We start from the raw sequence: 23,317 nt of genomic DNA on the forward strand, positions 1-23,317 counted from the left end.
AATGTCCCATCCAAAACATTACCCCAGCATTCTTCCTCCCCCTATAAAATTCACTGCTTGGTCACCCTGCCAAAATCATAAACATGAAATGTTTTCTTTGGCCCGTTTAGATGAGCTGGGGGTAGGGAAGGCACAAAAGCCCTCCCCGGGCCATGCCCACCCAACAGTGCAGGAGGCGCCAGTGCAGTCGCTGTGTGGCAGGCAGTGGCCCACCTCCCAGTGTCACCGTGTGCTTTGCTACGAGGACTTATAAAAAAATAGTCAAGTTTGTCATTTGCTGCAATTCAGAGTGACCTTCCTCCTCCAAATGTCTGCTTAACCAGTCACAGTTCCAGCATTAAAAATTTCTTACATTTCACACAGGTTTATGGAACACTGAAACCCTAGTAGAAAATGTTATAAAAATCTGATCCCTACTGTACTGCTCTTCACTGGACTTGGTTGACATTTCTTCTTAAAGAAATGATGAACACATCTTTAATGTAACAAAAGGAATTATTTTCCCACTAACTTTCTCTTTTTTGGGGGGGATTGTGGTGGGACCAAAGGGGCTTTCCTAGACGTTCTAGGGTCAATGGAGCTACAATGAGCAACACTGGGGGGCTAAGAGGTGCTAGGGTCAAATCCAGGGTCTTGCACATGCAAGGCATATGCGATTCATATCTGCAATGATCTTTTTGAATAACTGAATTGATGTCAACAACATGAAAAGGATGGAGGTTCAACTAAATCTTTAAATTTATAAACACCTTGACGAAGAATTCTATTTTGTGGGTATAGGTACGGCGCCAGGAACACAGTCAGGGTTTGACATCAGATGAATCCAGTTCTAATTTTAAAATAAGCAAAGAATTTACTCTAAATCAAATATTAAATCTGTCCAATAATTCAGACCACAGTGCTACTGTGTTCCACTGCAGATGGGGGAGAAAATAACTGAAATCTCAAGCTTGTTATTTTCTTTCATCATACAACTACCGAAAGCTCCACCTTAGCAGCACAAATGACTACACATTATCTTAAATGGAAGCACTGGATTAGACAGCCTACAGTCTCACAGATATTGTTGCTCCAAAACATGCAAAGGTGGGAAGATTACCCCAAACCATACTTTACTCTATAACCTTACTACTGCTTTTTGTTAAAGACTGAAGCAAAGTGAGGCAGGTGGAAAAGAACAAAGTGAGTTACTCACATCAAGTACACCTAAGAAAACTTCAGCTCTATGCTGTACGCTCCAAACACAAAGGTAAATCTAGTAGTGGCTCATGGTCTGGGTGTTTGTGAAACAAGTGAAATATCGGGAAGAATCAACACATTTCAAATAGAAGAGCCATAAATGCCCTGGAAGCAGAAAGTTGACACAATTTTAAATATAATTCATATATATATTTTAAAATCAAACACAATTAAATAGAATATGGTTTAAGTACATGAATACTTTGCTTTAGAATAACAGAGGTGGTACATAGTACCAAAACTTATACATAGCCTTGTTGCTTCTGTTGATGAAACAGTGTGCCTCTAAACAATCAAATATTGCAATGAAATAAATTCTCTATTCATTCAAGACTTTCTCAAGGACAGAGGTGATTAATAATCATATGTATTTATATAATTTTTGTGTGTTTTTTGCAAAGTCTGAGCAAAAGCAGTAACACCTAAGAGAATGAATGCTCTTTCCCCTTGCCACATGAGCTGAGGAGGCCTTGGCACCGCTCGGCCAGGGAAGTGTGCTTGCCAGAGGCAGCCACTGAGGGCTGCAAGGTTCAGGACAGCGAGGGCGTCTCCTACTGTCCCCGAGACAGAAGGAAGAAGGGGCATCCCTGCACACTTCCCAGCTCACAGAAAAGAAAGGGGAGAAGGTCAAAGCTGAAATCTTCCCCCCACCCAGCCCCTATTCACCCACCTTTAAAAAAGAAAGTACAACCTGGGAATAAACATTTAGCTCAGTGTACCACAGGAAGAAACTGGAGTGACGTTAGCACTTAATTCCTTTCCAAATGCTTTCTAAAGGAAAAATTAGCGATCTGGAGTGCAGCATTCCAGAAGAGTTAGTCTTAATGCTCAAAGTCAGTAGAGGCATCCTTTTGTTTGCAGGGGAGTCCCAGTTCAAGCGGACTCACCTCCGGAGCAATCAGAATGTGAAAACCATATCCTGACACCAGAGGGAAGGACTACATCATGACACTCATCTGTCAGCTTCCTTCCAAATTAATGCCTCTGTGAAGGCAGCAAGGAGCTTTTACCCAGCTGGAGAAAACCACCAGCTAGCACCACGCTGCCACACCCAGCTGCCTGGCGCTCAGACTCACCCTCCTGACTCCCCAGTCTCAGGTCAGAGCAAAGCACCTCTGGCACCTCTTCATGCTGTGTTAGAGTGGGTTCTCACTACAGAGTGTGCATCAAATACCAACCCTATGTTGATCTGCCTCCCACAGTTTGTGGTCCCTGTCTATTCTATTCTAGGGGACTAAAACGCTCTCACAAATGGGTTATTGCCATTGGAAAACGATTAATTCTCTAGTAATGTAAACAATACCACTTGGTCTCTGCATGACCGCCCTGTGTGAACGTGTGAACAACCACGCCTCCATGTCACTCCGCTCTGAAGCCTGGATTGTTCGCCCAGCAGTGGGAGCAGCGAAAGGGGGTCAGTGCTTGTTGTCAGGGCTGCGCTGAAGTTTCCAGCCAAAGGGAAAAAGTTATCTTCTTTTTAAAAGCAGATTTCCTTTATGGCAGATCTTGAGTCATAGCTGAAAAATGATAAAAGAAAAAGAAAAAGGTAAGCTCCATTTCTGTAACAGTGACATTATCATTATAGATTAAGGAAGAAGGGACCGTCCTAATCACCACATACCAGGTCTCAGAACAGCCAGAATCTGACTATAAAGCATGTAAGATGAAATTCTCTAGGTATTCTCATCTACATATTAGTGATTAGAAGCCTAAAGAGGTTAAGCAGCTCACTCTAAAGTTGTATAACAAGGACCTGTACCAAGAACGCTATTATCTATTTTGGCAATAAATATTAGAATAAAATATCTTTAAACAGAATATTCTACTACAGGAACTAACCCTATGGTATACTAATAAGACAGCAAAGACTCACACACAGACATTCATGAAAATACTTATAACAGGGAGAAACATCCACAGGGATTATATGGAGACAGAGCTCTCTTGTGGAACTGCAGAGCCTTAGACAGCACGGGGCATGCACACAGCCCGGGCTCATCTCTGCACACCAACAGGCCCAAGCAGGTCCCATCCTCAGCCAGAGCACTGAGCTGCCTGGCCTGGTTGGCCTACACTCTTGGAAGTGGCACTAGGCCCCCAAGACTGCGAGTAAGCCCCCGCCCCCGCCCCCACCAACGCCTTCCTAAAAGAAATAAAGAGCTTTGCTCTTCTAGCCTTCTGAGACCCAGCACCTATGGCTAAGTGCAACCTGACTCAGTGTTGAGAAGAAACAAACAGAAAGACCAGACCGTTACTATTTCTGAGAGAAAAGATAAATCTAAAAGAATTCAGTCTAATACTGGGAGGCAGCCTAGGCTCAATGCCCACAGGCATTCTCCAGACAAGTACAGAGCAAGGGGCTCAGAGCAGAGGAGGACATTCACAGATGTAGGTTTCTAAGAATAAGAGGCTGGATCGATAGCACAGCGGGTAGGGCGTTTGCCCTGCATGCAGCCAACATGACTGACCCGAGTTCAATTCCTCCGCCCCTCTTGAAGAGCCCAGCAAGCTACCGAGAGTATCTTGCCTGCACAGCAGAGCCTGGCAAGCTCCCCGTGACACACTTGATATGCCAAACACAGTAACAAGTCTCACAGCAGAGACGTTACTGGGCCCACTCGAGCAAATCGATGAACAACGGGAGGACAGTGCTACAGTGCTAAGAATAAGCTATCAGGGCTTTTCCCCTTTGCTTCTGGGGCCACGCCTACCGGTACTAAGGGCTTACTCCTGGCTCTGTGTTCAGGGCTCACTTTTGCTGGGCTTGGGGGACCATATGGGATGTCGGGGATTGAACCCAGGTTGGCCGCATGCAAGGCAAATGCCCTCCCTGCTTCACTCAGGCCTCCAAGGTAGCTTTTACTGAATAAAATTTACTAAGAAAGAAGTGAGGTTAGACTGAGCCAGTCAAGATAAATACACAGGGCCTAAGAGAACACAGGAGACAAGGCGCTTGCTTATCCCCAGGCCGCTGTGGCTCAACACCTGATAGGGCATAGGGTTCCTCCAGCCACACAGAGCCGAAATAGTCCCTGACTACTGCTCAGGGGGCCTACACTTCAGAAAAGAGAAATTTACACAGAACTCAGCCTTGGGCCAGAAAGATAACTCACCAAGGCGGAGCATATGCTTTGTGCCAACTACAGACTGTTCTCAATCCCTGACACCTCAGTGGTCCCAAGGAACATAGGGAGCACTCCTTGAGCACCGCACCAAGAGTAGCCCTGAGCACCACTGTATATAGCCCCCAAAACAAAACCATGCAATCATCCTTACATAGAAAATTTGGAAGTCTACAAAGGCAAACAGAGCTTTTGTATGAGTTAGCCTTTGTATGAAAATTTCAAAATTATATCAAACTCTAGTAATCTTAATAGTTAAAAAGTTGGCGAGGGTAATGCTGGTAAGTGTAATCATGGTCACAATCCTCCCGTTGTTCATCGATTTGCTCGAGTGGGCCCAGTAACGTCTCTATCATGAGACTTGTTGTTACTGTGTTTGGCATATCGAATACATCACGGGGAGCTTGCCAGGCTCTGCCGTGCAGGCAAGATACTCTTGGTAGCTTGCCAGGCTTTCCGAGAGGGGCGGAGGAATCGTACTCAGGTCGGCCATGCTGGCCGCCTGTAAGGCAAATGCCCTACCGCTGTGCTATCAGGTAAGTGTAATGATGGATCTAAATCTAAATTTAAGCCCTCCAGAAAAAATATTTACATGCCATTTATTTGACAAAAAGCTAATAAGAACGCCCCCCCCAAGCAAAACCAAAAAATACAAAAAAACAAAACCTACAACAAATAACCTCATCCAAAATTGGGTAGAAGTAGGTAGGGCACAGATGGGGCTGGAGCAATAGTCCAGCGGGGAGGGCGTCTGTCTTGCCATGTGGCTGACTTGAGCACCACTTAGTGTAGAGCCAGGAGTAACCCCTGAGCATGGCTGGGTGTGACCCCAGAACAAAACAAAAAATTGGGTAGCAAAACTGAACAGATAGTTCATCTAAAACGGCACAGTTGGAGGCTGGAGTAATAGCACAGTGGGTAGGGAGTTTGCCTTGACGGGGCCAAGGTTCGATTTCCAGCATCCCGTATGGTCCCCTGAGCACTGCCAGGAGTAATACCTGAGTGCATTAGCCAGGAGTAACCCCTATGCATGGCTAGGTGTGACCCCCCCAACAAAAGGGGCACAGATGGGAGAGATAAAAACAAGCTGCTGGAGTGTATGCTCTGCACGCAAGAGACCCGAGTTCTATCCCTGGCACTGATGGCCCCCATAAACAGTGCACAAGTAGGGTGGAGTCCAAAACCCATAAAATCAAAATAAAATCAATCACATCCAGGGGCTAGGGATAACACAGCGGGCAGGGTACCTTGCCTTGGATGTGAACTGACGGAGAGTCTGATCCCTGCCATCACATAGCCCTGAGCACCAACAGAACAAGACAGAACTGATCACAAATATCCAACTGACTTGTTCCTAAAAAGCACTTAACGTTAGGCTGGCTGGAGACAGTACAAAAATTAGCCTCACCGAAGGCCCCCAGGGCCTCACCTATGCCACACCCTCAAGTCCAAGCACTGAATTGCTGTGGTCTGGTAGGCCAAACATTGTCAAGAATGGGCCTTGAGGTGCACTGAGATTGCTTATGAGCACCCCCACCACACACACACACACACACACACACACACACACACACACACACGGATAAGAGAACAAGAAACAAATTTAAGACTTGGCACATCAAAAGACATTCAGTAGAGAACATTTTATTAAGACTAAAGTGGAGAAGACTGAGCAGTACCCTGACCGACAGTGGGGATCCCTCCACACGCAGACACTCAGAACTAGCAGCACCAGTGCCTGTGGCAGTGACTAAGGGTGGCTTAGCAAAGAGGAGGGGGAGCACCATACCAGCAGCGCTCAGGGGCAACATCACCTATGTGCTGAGAATGGACTGACCAGCTGCTGGCAAGGCAAGTACCTTGCCCACTGTTCTAGTGGATCCTAGCTCTCAACCCAAGGTCGAGTTTAAGAAGACTATTCAAGAAAACAGATCTACAGTTATTGTCCTGCAAATTTTCTTTTTTTTTTTGGGGGGGGGCGGTGGTCACACCTGGTGTTGAGGGCTTACTCCTGGCTCTGCACTCAGGAATAATTCACTCAGGAATTATCATTCCTGACAGTGCTTGGGGGACTTGCACTGTCAGGAATGACTTGCACTTGTCAGAAATTATTCCTGGTGGTGCTCAGGGGACCAAATGGGATGCTGGGATCGATCCCAGGTTGGCCACATGCAACCTCTGCATTTCACTCCGGTCCCCGTATACATACTAATAAATATTTTTCTCTTATTAAAAAAAGAGGGGGTGGGGGCAAGGGTCAGAGAGAGAGAGAGAGAGAGAGAGAGAGAGAGAGAGAGAGAGAGAGAGAGAATACATTAGGTAGGGTGCTTGCCTTGCACACCTCTGACCTGGGTTCTATTCCCAGCACCCCATATGGTCTCCTGAGCACCACCAGGAGTGACTCCTGAGTGCAGAGCCAAGAGTAACCAGTGAGTAATGCATGGTGTGGCCTGGAACACAAAAACAAAAAAGAAGGAAGGGGGGCAGTGGTACAGCGCAGCCTTTTCTCTGTGAAGTTCTGGGTTTGATCACACACACACACACACACACACACACACACACACACACACACACACGCACTCACACGCTCACACAGAAAGTGCTACTGGCTACTCCAATTAGATCCCTAGCACAACATATGGTTCCCCAGCAAAGACCCCTCAGTACTGAACCAGGAGTAAGCCCTGAGCACCCTTATGGTAATTTTTAACAAATTGTCAAAACTACTACTGATCTGACACATATATTGGAAATGATTCCTTAACAAGTTGTTACATTTACCACTCATACAGTCACATTTAAATAGTAAAAACCCTGAAGATGCTCATTAGCCACTTTCTACCACCTACAGGAACTAGTCAGCAGGCTGTATATTAGATCTCCAGAACTACACATCACGTAACCTCAGTTTCTAACCTCAGCCCCACTTCTCTTCATTTCCTCCAACCCCTGGTGCCAGGCAACAACCCGCTGTTTCTATGTGCTTGACTTTTTCATTTCCACACATAAGCAAAATCACAGTCCTTGTCTTTCTTGAACATACTTCCCTTGGCACAATGCCCTTACGGAATCCTCTCTGTCACAATGGCAGGCTTCCCTCCCACAGCCCAGTGGCTGAATCATGTATTCCTTTGATCTTGATTATGTCTTTATTTGTCTGTCAAAGTGGGAATCTGACTGAGGTAGTGAATTAAGTTTTTTTTTTTTTTTTTTTATTGTGGGGGCCTCACCTGGCACTGCTAAGGCTCCTGGCAGTGCCTGGAAGCCCTGAGCTCTAATGCCTGAGCCACATTCCCGGCATGGTCTCTTCCTTCCTAGTATGTACCGTTAAGTCCGATGGCTGGATCTTATGGGAGTTCTATTTTAAAACTTAGGAGTGCAACACCTCCATGCTGTTTTCCAGAGCAGCTTTAATAAGTTAGAGTTCTGCCAACAGTGAACAAGAGTTCCTTTGTTGTCCACATCCTTACCGACAGAGCAATTTCTTGTATGTGATAACAGCCATCTTAACATGTGTGAGGTGAGAAGTCACAGCACTTCTGATTTTCACTGCCCTAATATTCCAGTGATACTAAGTTTTCTTTCTCCTCCTTCCTCTCTCTCTCCGTTTTAGGCCATAGCCAGAAGTGCTCAGGAGACCACCAAATGCAAGGCAAGCACCCCACCCACTGTATTAACACTCTTGCCCGTTTTCTTATACATCTGAATGTTATCTATGTGTTGGTCATCTGTGTGCTTGTTATGGGAAAATGTCTATTTAGGTAGGTCCTTGACCCATTTAAAAATTTTCTATTTTTTGGACCACATTCAATGGTATATAGGACTTACTCCTGGGTCTGCATTCAGGGATCACTCCTGGTGGGACTGGGGGACCATGAGGTACCTGGGTCAGATGCATGCAAGGCAAGTGCAGTACCTGCTATACTGTATCACTGCACTCCCCTTGGCTCTTCTAAAATCAAATGGACAATGGATTGAAATAGACAACGGTTGCTTTCTTGCTACTGAAATGCATGAGTTCCATATATATATACACACATATTTGATACATAATTCAAATTCAATGTCCTTAATAGATCCAGCATTATTCAGGTTCCCTATTCTTTTTCAGGGATTTTTGGTAACTTGGGTCTTTCAAGGATTTTTATCCATTCTATCTAGGTTGTGGAAACCACACTCATTCATTTTCATGAACCTAAGACCTAGTTACATTCTCTCTTCCAAGCCTATACTGGTTTATTAATCCTTGCATTGATGATTCCTATCTTTTTCACCTCAATATGGCAAGGTGTTTATCAATAAGTCTTTTCAAAATGCACTCTGCTTCCATTCCTCTATCCTTTTAGATTTTGTGCCACCTCAGGAGGTGCTCTGGGGTCACTCCCAGCAGTGCTGAAACAGCCACACATATAGCTCATCTGCTGAGTTATCTCTTTGGTTCCTGTTCTGTCTGTTTCTATGTAACTTAGTTGCCTTTAACTTTTTTGTTCCTGTCTAGTTAAACAATGATTTTATTGCTTGAATACTCATATTTATGCAACCAAAGCAGTTTATGAATCGTATTTCCAGCTGGGGCGAGGGAAAGATTTGTTCGGTCTTATATTAGCCAGCCAACTATAAATACAGCTCTTAGTCAGAATAAGAGAGAACTTAGCATCCCTGTCCTTACTGGGCATCTCAAGATACAACAGTTTTCTGAATAAAATGGCAGAGTCAAGAAAATCAGGGGCAAGTCCTTTAAGGTTTAAGAACTGTTCAAAGTTTTATTGCTTGTCACAAAATGCATTTGTGCAAGACCACTGGAGTTCCTCAAGATGATATAAAATCTGCTTGTTTGTTTTTTTGGGCTACACCTGATGGTGCTCAGGTGACTGACTGTATATGATGCTGGGGATTCAAACTGAGGTTGGCCATGTGCAAGGCACGTATCTCAACTCCTGTACTGTCGCTGGCAGTAATAAACATTACTGCCAGAAATACTTGATTACTACACAGAAATGCTTATTACTTTCTTCTGTTGCTTTCTTTAAAAAGATTGAAACCTTTTATTTCTTTTGTGGGGGTCATGCTAAAAATACTCAGGGATTACTCCTGGTGGTGCTCGGGGATGCCAGGGATCAAACAAAGGTTGGCCACGGACAAGGTAAACGCCTTAACCCAACCACCCTACTCTCTGTACTATCTTTTCAGACCCAAGACTGAGACCTTCCTCATGTCTTACACGCAAAAACATTGAATACCATTAATTTCCCTTAAGACACACTTTGGCAGGTCTTGTGCTTTCATTTTTAATTTTGTCCAAAATACGTTCCAACTTCCTTTTGATTTGTTTTTTTTTTTTGCTTTTTTTGGGTCACACCTGGCGATGCACAGGGGTTACTCCTGGCTCATGCACTCAGGAATTACTCCTGGCGGTGCTCAGGGGTCTATATGGGATGCTGGGAATTGGACCCGGGTCAGCCGCATGCAAGGCAAATGCCCTACCCGCTGTGCTATCTCTCCAGCCCACTTTTTGATTTTTCTTTGAATCATGGTTTACTTAGAAATGTTATATTCTGAATTCTCCACTTATCTTTCTATTGTAAACTTCTTGTTTAATTCTTTTTTGGTCAGAGAACAGGATGATTTCAATTCCTCAAATTTAATGAAACTTGTTCAATGATCCAGAATACAGATGCCTTGTTGAGTTTTCAGGTGTATCATGATGTTTCAGATGCACTGTTTAATAATAACCATTTAGTTCAAATTGCTTGACAGTGTTGTTAAAATATTCGATACATTTGTCTGTCCATTAGTGAGATAGGTTTACTAAAATCACTTACAGTTATTACGGATTTGTGTTTTTCCTTTGTAGTTCTACCATTCTATCATTTTGGGTTTTTTTTTTTTTTTTTGGTTGTTGTTTCTAAGTTCTGCTATTAAGTACGCACACATTGAAGATTCTGGTCTCTTGGGTAGTGTTTTTGTGTGTGCGCGCTGCTGCCGGTGATCAAATTCAGAGCCTTACACATGCAAAGCAAATGCTTTACCACTAAGCCATATTCATATACCATCCTTAACTGCTTAAGATGCTTTAATTAGCACCAGAGAAAGGCACAATGTTTCTGAAGATACTACTCAATGTTCTGTATACTGAGCTCTGCACCCAGGTCAATAGTCCCAAGTTTCAAAAACCGTTCAGCCTATAATTTTTGTAGTTCTTTTTCTGGTCATGAGAATTTTTATCCCCACCTATTGTAAAAGGTCAGTATCACAGAAATGAAGGGGACAACCTAAGTTATCACTGGATTTCTTCCCGTGCAGACTGTTCTTTCCTGATAACCTATTCTGTAACTTCCAGCTACTTTGGGCTCTCCAAACTATGGTCACTTTTTTGTTTCATTCTGGCCACACCTGACAGTGCTTAGAAGTCCTTTGTGGTAATGCTCAGGGATCAAAAGAGAGTCGGACACATGGAAGGCAGGTGCCTCAACTGGTGTAGTATCTCTCTAGCCTAAACTCTAATTTCTGATGTTTCAATTCACCAAGACTACTGACCGCTCAGGATTATGTCCTTTCTTCATTCTGGAGATACTTGTTTCTGGATAGTAAGTTAGGGATGTTACCTGGCCCCGCTCCCCAGGATGGGATGCCAGGAACTGAACCCGGGTCAGCTGTGCAAGGCAAATGCCACTCTGGCTCCAATGTCACCCTTTTTATTAAAAGGATCACGCTCCCATTTTCTGAAGTCAAAATAATTGTTTCAATTTGATAGTTTCTATTTTTTTCTGAGTGTGTAATTTCCATAGCAGTGATTTCCTTCAAAGACAGAAAGAAGCGCCTCTATGTAGTTTTTGAAGTGTTTGTAGATAGAATCTTACCCTTCTCGGTTTTTAACAGGAACCACAGAATAGTCATCTTTGAGACTGACCTTTGTCGACCTCTCTAATGGCTGGTCACATTGCGCCTGCTGCATGACGTCACTGACGATCATCTTAGCAATCTTCCAAGCTAGTTCTTCTTGGGTCTAAAAGAAGTAATTCAAACAGTTGGTAACAGTTACTCATGACAAATCAAGACATTCATTTTCAGTGCTCTCAGCAAATCTATCATGCATATCATTCAATTGGCCAAGATGCGTATTTCTACTTATGAAAGGACCCGAGTCACCCTCCCTGGCTCTGGTAAGTAATAATCTAGGCATCTGTCTCTCTTCCAGTCAGCTGCTGGTGATCAACTTTTCACAGTAAACGGTCAAAACAAAACATCTTTCTTTTCCCACTCTCATTTCCCAATGAATTTAACTACTGAAAACGCAAATTTCCATTTCTGAAAGTTGAAACTGACAATGAGAGAGGAAATATTTGCGCTTCTTTTTCTATATGAATATTATATCTGCTGGCTGAGGTAATCCCGAATGTGTGAGTATCTTTCTGTAGCCGGTCTCTGGACTGAAGACACTCCGACTGTTCCCTCCAGGTAATCAGAAGCTAAGACAGGACCACCCTGTCCTATTACATCCTGGAAAAGGGAGCAATGATGTGCCATGCTATTAACTGTGAGAATTAAAGGAAGAGAACCTTCAGGTGAACAAGGTGCCACCTATAAACAGGAAACCGTTTTGTACTTAAAATAAAATTTACCTCATCAGTATTTCCTTGCACCCATTTCTTCATAGCTTGTGAGAACATGGATCCTAATAAACAAATCCAAAATTCAATCAGATTTCATAAATAATTTCACATTTAAAAATGCTCTTATTTAAAAGCTACCCCGTACTCATGACTTAGTCCTAGCTCTGTGCTCAGAGGTCACTTCTGGTGGGCTCAGAGACCATCTGGGTGCCAGAATCAAACTCCAGTCAGCAGAATGCAAGGCAAGTGCCTTACCTGCTCTACTATATCACTTCAACCCTTCTTTTAGTTTTTTGGTGGGGAAGTTGTTGGGGGAGAGCACATCCACTGATGCTCAGTGGTTACTCCTGGCTCTGCACTCAGGAAACTAGTCCTAGAAGTATTTGGGGAACCATATTGGCTGCTGGGGATTGAACCTGAATTGGCCACCTGCAAGGCAAGTGCCCTACCCACTGTACTGCTGCTCTGGCCCAAATAATATCATTTTTCATTCAGACAACCCATACTAAATTTTTTTTATATCTTCAGTTATTCTACATAAAATTTCACCTTGCTTGGAATGCAGTCTCTGTAATTCCACCATGGAAGGCTTATAAACCTGACCTTCTAACGTCTGCTATTACGTCTATAACTTCATAAACCAGAACCTTCTCTGCTATCAGTCTTTACCCAACTCCAATTCATTCTCATACAAGTGTCAGAAAAATGCAACAATACTCAGCTTAGAAATCCTGGCAAGGATCCAAGCTTCTTCACATCTGATATACTAGGGGCGATCACAGATACGCACAACTTTCCAACAGATTCTGCACCCAGGCACCTGACAACGCCACTGTAGGGACCTTAAGTTCATGACTTTAAAATATTTTCTTTTTACACTTTTTCCTCCTAGATGGTTTACTTTCTTTTGGAGGGATGTGACCTTGGATCAAACCCAGTGATGCTCGGGGGCTATTTCTCACCCTGTGTCCTGGTAGTGCCAGGAATCTGAATCACAGTCAAGGCCACAGAAGCAAGGGAAGTGCCTTAGCTCCAGAAGTATCACTCTGCCTCCAATTCTTTTTTTAAAAAAATAAAGTATGATCCCTAATTTAACACTCAGATAATGTGCACTGAAATCTTTCTTAATTAATAAAATCAACACATATTTATCTATTTATTTACTTGCCACATCTGGTAGTGCTTCAGGATTACTAATGCTCTATGTAAAGGGCCCAACGGTGCCAAGGACGCTAGGGACTTCTGCATACAAAGCGTGCAGTTGGTTGTGCTTTCTTCCCAGTCCCATTCAATATATTTTTAATGATTGCCTTTATGTGTCAGGCATTACTTTAAAAGCTGGAAGTTATGTAACAAAATTGCAGTTTTCAGAGGTAATATTCTAGTCACAAAATAGAAAAAAATAGACAAGTATGTAAAATAAACGAAGATAATTTCAGGCAGTGAGTAAAAAAAAAAGAAAGAGGAGGATGTTAGTTGTACTGATGATTTCAGATCATGTGAGCTGGGAAGTCATCTTTAAAAAGATATATGAAAAGGAACCATTAAGTCTGCATGAAGCCCTGGGCTGGACTTATATGGCAGGACCATAGCTATTTGAGGACTTAAAGAGCTTCAGAAGAAGGATGAAAGATATCCAAGTAAAACTGAGTTTGTGAAGAAAGAAAGGTTCAAGCTAAAGTTGATGAAGCAAGAGCTAGGAGAGTCAACTAATGGGATAATGCATGATTTGCATGTAGGAAGCCTGGGTATATACCACACATATAGATCTACACAGTATATATGTATTTCACTATGGTATGGTCTAACCAAATGTGTTACCTTGTCAACAGTTAATGCAATTTCTAGTTTACAAGAAATACAAAGGAAAAGAAAGAAGCTTAATATAATAACAAGGAAACTCCATAAGGTTGGCCATTTTATAGAATAACTAGCATGCTACAAGTTACGGTTATTAAAAAGAAACTAAGGTACATTAAAATAAACGGAGACTGTATCTTTGTATTTGTGTCCTTAACATCTAGCACAAAGGAAGCACTCGAATGCTGAGTCAAAGAACTGAATCTGTAGTCTCCTACATTCACTTACACCCAAAAGATAATGAAGCACCATGATACATGGATGTGTTTATTCAAACTGCAAAAATTAACACTGACAAGTTTACATAGGTATCCCTCAAAAAAATTAACAATGGTGGATAGGCTTGTTAGGAAATTTTATAATGCAACTGAAGTATTTTCTTCTTATAAAATTATCTTTTACTAAGATAATACTATCAATCTTATGACACAAAATTCTAGATATTGGGGTTGGCAAGACAGTATAGTAGATAGGGAACTTGCCTTGACACAGCCAACCTGGGTTCAACCCCCAACACCCCATATGATCCCCCAAGCCCTACCAGGAATGATCCCTGATCACAGAGCCAGTAGTAAGCCCTGAGCACCACTGGATGTGGCCCAACCCTCCTTTCCCAACAAAAAATTGCTAGCTATCATCTGAACGGATCACACTGATTTCCAAACTTTTCTAGTACAAACCATCACTCGAAAGCTGAAATAAATTACAAAGAATGCTCTTGTCAAAAAAGATCTGACCTTGGGGCTAGAGAGATAGTACAGCAGGTAGTGCATTTGCCTGTGTGCTGCTAGCTGATCTTGGTTCAATATCTCATACCGCATGTTCCCATGAGCATGGTCAGGAGCAATTACTGAGTGTAGAGCCAGGAGTAACTCCTGAGCATTGCTGGTGTGGCCCCCAAACAAAAACAAAAGATCTGACCACGCACTTCTCTGGTTTTACAAAGGACTTGAATTTCAAAATTTTATCCAATTTGAAGGAATTAAAAAAATTAAGGGTTTGAAGCAATCCTCTAGTCCAAGTTGAAGTATGTATTCAGCATTAAATTAAAAAGTGACAATGTTTTTTTCCCCACATACGTATGTATTCAGTAATGGTAAACAAGCTCAGTAACTGACTCACAGGAATGTTCTTTACCAAGTCCTGTGATTTAGACACAAGGTAAAAGATATGTTGACTATTTCACAAAACAAACACCCTAAATCTTAAGCAATCCTTACATCATCTTCAATTATTAATGCAAGGAAAGCTTAATACAAAATATAAAAAAAATACCAACCTTTTGATTTCTTCACATCAGGTTCAGGCTCAGATTCTCGAATGAATTGGCCTAAATCACTGACTCTTCCAAAGGTCATCTTCCTAAAAATATGCATCAAAAGAACAGTTATTTTAGTGCATTTCACCTGAAACTAGAAACACACTTAAGAGTGCCAGAACCTACAGGGCAGGGTAGAGGGACACGGGCCGTTGAGTAGGGACCTGGTCAGTAATGAAACACACGTAAAATATCTATTCACATTCTTACTAACCAATGATGCAATACTAAAACTAATTAAGCAATTAAAAATTATAGAGCTCTAATAATAAAAAGCAAAGTTAAAAGAACACACTGAAAGATATTATTAACATAGTGACAGAAAATTCTAACAAGTCAATATGGAATTGCACAACCCAAGAAGTCGAAATTTGAAAAAGCAACTAATATGCCTTTTTGGCAGATGTGAGTGTTGGGGTAAAATCCCAAATAATAATGGTGGATCTGGTGTTGAAATATTGAATGTAATCAAAGTAGAGAGAGAGAGTAATGTGGCAACTATCTGTCAGAGTGGCAGAGGAGGGGGTAGGATGGGGGGTATATTGGAGTTTTTGGTGGTGGGAAATGTGCACTGGTGAAGGGACGGGTGTTTCATTATTTCATCTTGGTGTATGACCAAGACTTAAACTGAAAGCTTTGTAACTGCTCTCATGGTGACTCAATAGATTTATTCACTGTATCACTGTCACTGTCACCCCATTGTTCATGGATTTCCTTGAGCAGGCACCAGTAACGTCTCCATTCGTCCTAGCCCCGAGATTTTAGCAAGTGCCACATTGGAGGCTCTTTCAGGGTCAGGGGAATGAGACCCATCACTGTTACTGGGTTTTGGCATACTGAATATGCCACAGGGAGCTTGCCAGACTCTGCCGTGCAGGCAGGATACACTCAGTAGCCTGCCGGGTTCTCCGAGAGCGAGAATTAGACAATAAGAGGTCAATTCCTTGAAACTGAAATATAAATTTATTAAAAAAAAAAGACACATAATATCATAAAAAAAAAGAAAAAGCAAACTAATGAATTACTGAAGAAAACACGACCAACCAAACATGTCAAACATTCAATTACATTACCAATAATCCAAGATTGGTACAAAAAATTCAGCACTATCACTAATAATAGATAAGGCAAACAAGTACAGTTTATTAAAATTTTTAAATTGTTTCTCCATGTAAGTCCTCCAGTCATATGTAAGAAGCTTGCCTCGGAGGAAGATGGGGCATGGGGCAACTGGGTGTGAAAGGGACCTTGTGAGGGGGTGCTGAGAGATCATGTCATTAACAGTATTGTAAACCATCGTGCCTGAGATTTAAAAAAGGTTTTATTTTAGTGATAAGAATTAAAAAAAATTTTTTGAATCGAATCACCGTGAGATAGAGCATTACAAAATAGTTCATGACTGCATTTCAGTCCTACAGTGTTCCAATGCCCATCACTCCATCAGTGCACTTTCCCAGCACCAGTGTCCCCAGGTCCTTCCCACCCCTTCAAGCCCCCCAATGCAGCCTGCCTCTAGGGGAGGCAACCCTCCCCTCCCCTCCCCTCCCCTCCTCTTCTCCTCTCTCTCTCTCTCTCTCTCTCTTAGGTATTATGGTTTGCAATTCAGATGCTGAAAGGTTATCATCTATATCCCTTTACCTGCTTTCAACACTCAGATCTTGTCCAGAGTGATCATTTCCAAATAGTATTGTCATAATGAACTCTCCTCTATCTTACCTACCCTCCATCTCGCATATTAACCCAAAAAGATTTAAAAAAAATAAGTCCTCTAAATACTGTGTTATAACTGAAAACTTATGTGACTTAAAAATTCATCAATATCAAAACAGTGGTGTAACATGGAATATTTGCTAGATATAACCTGTAATGAATGTTATACATAAAATCTATTAGCCGCTAAATAGGGGTAAATCTGTATAGATTTTAACAAAGAAAAAAATCCCCCCAAACTTACTATGAATGAAAGACACAAAATAATGAATGTCGTATCAATTTCATAAAACAATGCAAACAAAATAAAGCTCTAGGACAACGGGGGTAGGGTGGGGGGGTGGAGCATACTAATAATTACCCGGAGGAGGGAAAGACACTGTTTTTATTTTATTGTTTGGCTTGGGGAGGTCACACTATGTGGTGGTCTGGGCCCAAGTCCTGGCTCTGCTGGGGGTCACTGGTGGAAGGGCTCAGGAAACATGAACGCTAGGGATGGAGCAGGTAGCCCTATCCCACTGTACTATCTCTCTGGCTTCTCTAGTCTATGTATTCAATGTTAAATAAAGAAATACATCTATAGTTAAAAATTCAAATTTTATTATGCCTACGTATTATTTTATTTCAAGCAAAGTGTATCTTATGTTAAGATATTCTTCCTATAATAGTCAGCATTTCATATAAGATATTCATATACCAAAATTTGTTTGCCTTGAGAAAAATTTTATAAAGATACCACACCAAAAAAATGGAATGTAACCTATTGTTTAAAAATATTTAGTCTGAATTAAATTTAGACTTACACTTTAAAAAATATTTTTACATATACACAAAATATCAAAAACATATTGTAAGTGATTATGAGAGCAGCAGGGGTGGAGGGTTGGGCCACACCCAGCACTGTTAATGCTGGCTCTGTGCTCAGGAATTACTCCTGGTCGGTTCCCAGGGGATCAGATGGCATGTCTGAGACAGACTCCAGGACAGCAGAAGGCAAGGTTCAACCAGCTGTTCTATCACTCCAGCTTCAAATGACAGACTTTCTAAAGAAAACTTCTGAATAAAAATCCCAATCATTCCTTAAGAATAAATCTCACTTTGCGGGACATTAACAATTTAGATTTATTATCCACCACTTCAGACTTCTTCATCAAGATCATGAACGATCGGTTTGAGGCTCTTCGTATTCCTAGAGCGAACAGACGCCATTGGGCTACACTAGCACGCGACAGGGACAAATGGAGACGTTACTGGAGCCCGCTCGAGCAAATCGCCGATTAACGGGAAGTCAAGTGATCAAGTGACTTGATCAAGTGATCAAGTGATCCACCACTTACTAAAATAAAGATTGCTCAACATGCCGGCACGGCTAAGAGTGTCTTTCAAAGCAAAGTGGTCAAACGATAACTTTTTACTTGCTTCAAATCACTTTCCAGGTCCTTGATTTTACAAATTATCATCTGTAAATGTTATTTTCGGATAATGCAGAAATCTTACTTCTGAACTGGGATAGGGCTGAGGCTGGGTGAGGTAAGCAAGCCTTCCACTAATTTATGTGTTAAATCTTGAGGGAGTTCAGTGGTTTGTTTTATGTGGTAAAGTTTACCACATCTCCTATGTGTCGTTGCTTTTTGTTAGTTTCGTCTTTTACATACTATTGCTTTTTTATTCGAAGACAAATAACTATGTTAATTGTTAAATAAAAAGATGACTATCCCATTTCCAAGTGTTAGTTAAGCATTCTATAATAAATGATGCTGACATTGTTTTCTACTGTCAGGCTTGGGGACCATATGGGATGCTGGGGGATCGAAGTCAGGTTGGCGAAGTTCCTTCCCACTGTACTATCCCTCCAGTCCCTGAGAAATGCTTTAAATAATTCTCATGGATGATTTTACTTACTATCCTTAACAACCCAAAGAAATAGTAGTATTATTCCTATTTTACATATGAGATAACTGAGAAATATAGAGATTAAGTAGCTTGTCACTAAGTACTGGAACCAAAATTAAAAATCACAAAAGTCAATCTTCAGCTTTTACTCTTAATTCGGCTTTCATGACACAATACATGCAAAAAAGGAGACAGTGTAATAGAGCAGAAAACAACAACAAAAAATTGCATTAAAAATATTAAAGATACATAAATTCAATACATCTGTAAAAATTCAGCCGGGAGTAAGTTACCCTGCATATGTCCGCTGGTACAGAGACTCGGGATCCAGACTTGCAGCATCCACAATTATCGCTTCATCAAAATTTTTCAGAATTTTAACACTGGCTTTCTTCATACTGGACTACAAAAGAAATTGTAAAATTAATTACTATTACTCTGGGAGTGAAGAGCACCTGCAGGCACGTGTACGAGTTATGATCCCCTGAGCACCAGCAGGGGCCTTGCAGCCCAAGCAGTGTTGAGCCCAGTACTGCTGGGAGCGGCTGGGCCCTCCCGAGCTCTGCTCCGGGACCCTCCAAGTCAGCAGGGTATCAATCAGGAATACCATTTCCAAGGTTTAGAATAGAGAGAATGTTCACCCCAGCCCCAAACACTACCAAGATACTGAAAAAGGATGATTCTATTATGTAGTCTCAAAATAAGCATGTTAGAATTGCCATTTCTATAGCAAACAAAGCAATGGGTTCACCTAGAAATTTATAAAATTGAACCACAGAGTCCAATTTATGCAAAATGACACATTCACACATGCACATACAAATAAGATTATTCACTGCAGCATTGTTTAAAATGATCTCATTTAAATGAGCATAATGTCTCTGATTAACAGTTAAATTAATATCTTTATACTGACTAGACTTGGTAGGGAGGGGCAAACAGGCACAAAACTGGGGCAGAAGAATGAGAGGGAACACTGAAATAAATAAGAGGGAATACTTTATGGAAAAATTTTAAATTAAATACTAATAAACCAAAACCAATCAACTTGTATTTTAGAAATACAAGGTTGGTTTCATGTCTAATAATCAATGTAGTACATTATATCAACAAAGTAAAAACCAAAACGCTAAACAACTCAACTAATACAAAAAGTGTATTTGAAAAAAATTAAACAATATATCATGCTAAAAGTTAACAGAAAGAGTAGAGAACTTCTTCAACCTGGAAAAGAAGCATTATAAAAAAAGCTACACCTAAAATCATACTAAACAATTTTTAAAAAAGAGGAATATATCCCCTACGAGACCAGAAAAGGCAAAGAAGTTAGTTTTTATCACTTCTATTCAACTTTGTTTTGGCAGTTCTAGCTTGAGCAATTAGGCAAGAAAAAAAAGAAACGGGCATCCAGAGTAGAAAAGAAACAAATATGCAGATGACATGATTTTATATGAAGAAAATCCTAAAAAATACACAAGAAAACTACAAGAACAAATGTATTTAATAGGAACCACCTCCAGCACCATGTAAGCTCATCTACTAGCCATGCTCCAGAGGCTCATAAATAAATAAATAAGAGGTCATCAAGTTGCAGATTGTTCCAGAAACCCATGCATGGCTGAGAAGTTGGGAATACCTCGGAGGGCGCTGGGCACTAGGCTGGCCGAACAGAGTCCTGGCAGCTGCTCCCTCCCACATTCCAAACTGGCCACGTCTTCCAGCCAGACTCCAATGTCTCAGGACCCAGCCTCATCCAAAAACTATTCTGAAAAGTTCAAGCATGCCTGTTTGTGACTGAAATCTCCAGGATCTCATGGAGTCTGGACGGGCTACCTACCTCCATTTCCGGAAGCCCTGGCAGTTGTGCACACACCCCAAAGCTGCCACCCAGTTAAAGAAAAATGTAACTCCAATTGTACCACCCAGTTAAAAATTCAGGACTTCCTGGAGTTTGTGACTGCATTTGCAACTGCACAATATCTAAGGAAACATTGTTGACCATTCTTTTAACAAATTACTGAGAATTAGCAGTATAAAATAAATTACTGAGGGCCTGCTATAAGAGGAGGCTTAAGGGGTGTTTGGGAAAATTGGAGACAATAGTAGAGAGAAGGTACAGTAGTGGTGGGGGTGGGGTTGGAATACTGAATGCCTGTCACAAATCATCAGGAACAACTTTATAAACCATGGTGTTTATAAAAAGGGCACAGAAAAAATTAACATATGCAGGCCTTACCTATTCCATGTAAACTCCAAAATATATTAAGAGAGAACTGTTTTTCTTTTCTTTTTTTTTCATTTTTATTAGTGAAACACCATGAGGTACAGTTGTAGACTTACAAATTTTTGTACTTAGGTTTCAATTATACAGTGATCAAGTACCCATCCATCCACCAGTGCCCACTTCCCACCACCACAAATCCCAGTATCCCTTCCACTCCCCATCCCCCCCCCCGCCTCTGTGGCAGGGCATTCCCTTGTGTTCTAAGAGAGAATTGTTTTAAAAGCTTTATGAAGGACAGATGAGACAAGATTATTACCACAATAAGATACAAGCATAAAACAGAATTTAATGTAATACTTTAGATTTCATAGTTTTAAATGTATAGCACAGCGGTAGGGCGTTTGCCTTGCACACAGCCAACATGACTGACCCGAGTTCGATTCCTCCGCCCGTCTCGGAGAGCCCGGCAAGCTACCCGTGATGTATTCGATATGCCAAACACAGTAACAACAAAGTCTCCAATGGAGACGTTACTGGGCCCGCTCGAGCAAATCGATGATCAACGGGAGGGCCTTTACCTTTACCTTTTAATGTATATGTAAATGAGAATAGGCATTTTACTATATTGTATTCAATGGTTTTAATTTTCTTTATATGGGTCAAAATCATATAGTAATCACTAATTGGATTTTACTGATTTCTATTTGCCAGTTCTTAAAAAGTGTTGTTGGAATAAGCAATATCCAAGTAAATTTGTTATGTGCCAAATGGGACAGGATGAGACTGGGAGGGAAACTGGGAATAATGGTTGAGGGAAGGTCACACTGGTGGTGTTGGAACACTAAATGCTTGAGACAAGTATATAATGAACAACTTTGCAAATCACGGTGTTTTTAATCAATGAATCAGAAAGTATAATTTTTATTTTTTAAATTTTATTAAATCACTGTGAGAGTGTTACAAGTTTTCATTTTTGGGTTACAATCACATAATGATCCCTCCACCAGTGCACATTGCCCACCACCAATATCCCCGGTACACCCCCCTTTTCCCAATCTCCCTGCCTCCATGGCAGACAATATTCCCCAAACTCTCTCTACTTTTGGGCATTATGGTTTGCAATACAGACACTGAGAGGATATCATGTTTGGTCCTTGATCTACTTTCAGCACATATCTCCCATCCCGACAAGTTCCTCTAGCCATCATTTTAATGATCCCTTCTCTATTCTAGCTGCCTTCTCCGCTTTGCTCATGAGGCAGGATTCCAGCTAGAGAGCAATCCTCCTGTCCCGTGTATCTACTATCCTTAGGTGTCAGCCTCATGTTATGTTGTTTTATACTCCACAAATGAGTGCAGTCCCTCTATGTCTGTTCCTCTCTTTGACTCATTTCACTTAGCATGCAAAAGTATCATTTTTAAATGGTTCTATACAGTATCAAAAAAAGGGGCACAACCCCAAACCTTAGGCTCAGTAGTAGAGTATGAGATACTTAGAAATAAGTAGATTATACAATACTGGAAGAATTAGGAGAGTTTGGTTCCAAACACACTTGCTCCAAGGAAGTTTGAAACTGGTTCAGATTTCGTTGGACAGCAATGTTTCATATGTAAAAATTGATGTTTTATCTATCTTTAGCTATTCTAGTCCTAAATTCCCAATTTAGTAAAGTCCCTGATTTAATGAAAGCTTATTTTGGGCTAGTGTGATAGTATAGCGGGGAGGGCATTTGCCTTGCACATGGCTGACATGGTTCGATCCCGGTATCCCATATGGTCCCCCAAGAATGCCAGGAGTAAATCCTGAGTGCAGAGCCAGGAGTAACCCCTGAGCATCAGTGTAACCCAAAAAAAGCATAAATAAATAAATAAATAAATAAATACAAACACACTGTCCTTCCATTGTTCATTGATTTGCTCGAGCGGGCCCAGTAACATCTCCACTTTTTTGAGACTTGTTGTTACTGTTTTTGGCACATTGAATACGTCACAGGTAGCTTGCCAGGCTTTGCCATGCGGGCAAGATACTCTCAGTAGCTTGCCGGGCTCTCTGAGAGGGGCAGAGGAATCGAACCCGGCTTGGTCAGGCTGGCTGCACGCAAGGCAAATGCACTACCACTGTGCTATCGCTCCAGCCCAAATAAATAAATAAAATAAAAGAGGCTTATTTTTATGCTTGTTTATTCATTAAGATTATGGTTTAGGGCTGGAGCAATAGCACAGTGGGTAGGGAGTTTGCCTTGCACAAGGCTAACCCGGGTTCGATTCCCAGCATCCCATATGGTCCCCTGAGCACCGCCAGGGGTAATTCCTGAGCGCAGAGCCAGGAGGAACCCCT

The 23,317-nt window shown here is 41.6% G+C and overlaps 1 protein-coding gene across 1 annotated transcript in view; it reads right to left on the minus strand.

Annotated features, from left to right (window-relative positions):
• Positions 1-994: 994 nt before the first annotated feature.
• AKAP10 (A-kinase anchoring protein 10) overlaps positions 995-23,317 on the minus strand; it is a 77,277-nt gene continuing 54,954 nt past the window's right edge. The window contains exons 11-15 of the mRNA XM_056135731.1: positions 19,049-19,158; positions 15,114-15,196; positions 11,984-12,036; positions 11,272-11,367; positions 995-2,756 (exon numbers count right to left, since the gene is read on the minus strand). Of these exons, the coding sequence (XP_055991706.1) occupies positions 2,751-2,756; positions 11,272-11,367; positions 11,984-12,036; positions 15,114-15,196; positions 19,049-19,158 (348 nt within the window). The 3' untranslated portion in view covers positions 995-2,750. The remainder of the gene's footprint in view (positions 2,757-11,271; positions 11,368-11,983; positions 12,037-15,113; positions 15,197-19,048; positions 19,159-23,317) is intronic.

The sequence above is a fragment of the Sorex fumeus genome, unplaced genomic scaffold (genome assembly GCF_029834395.1).
Source record: "Sorex fumeus unplaced genomic scaffold, SorFum_2.1 ptg000122l, whole genome shotgun sequence".
Lineage (NCBI taxonomy): Eukaryota > Metazoa > Chordata > Mammalia > Eulipotyphla > Soricidae > Sorex > Sorex fumeus.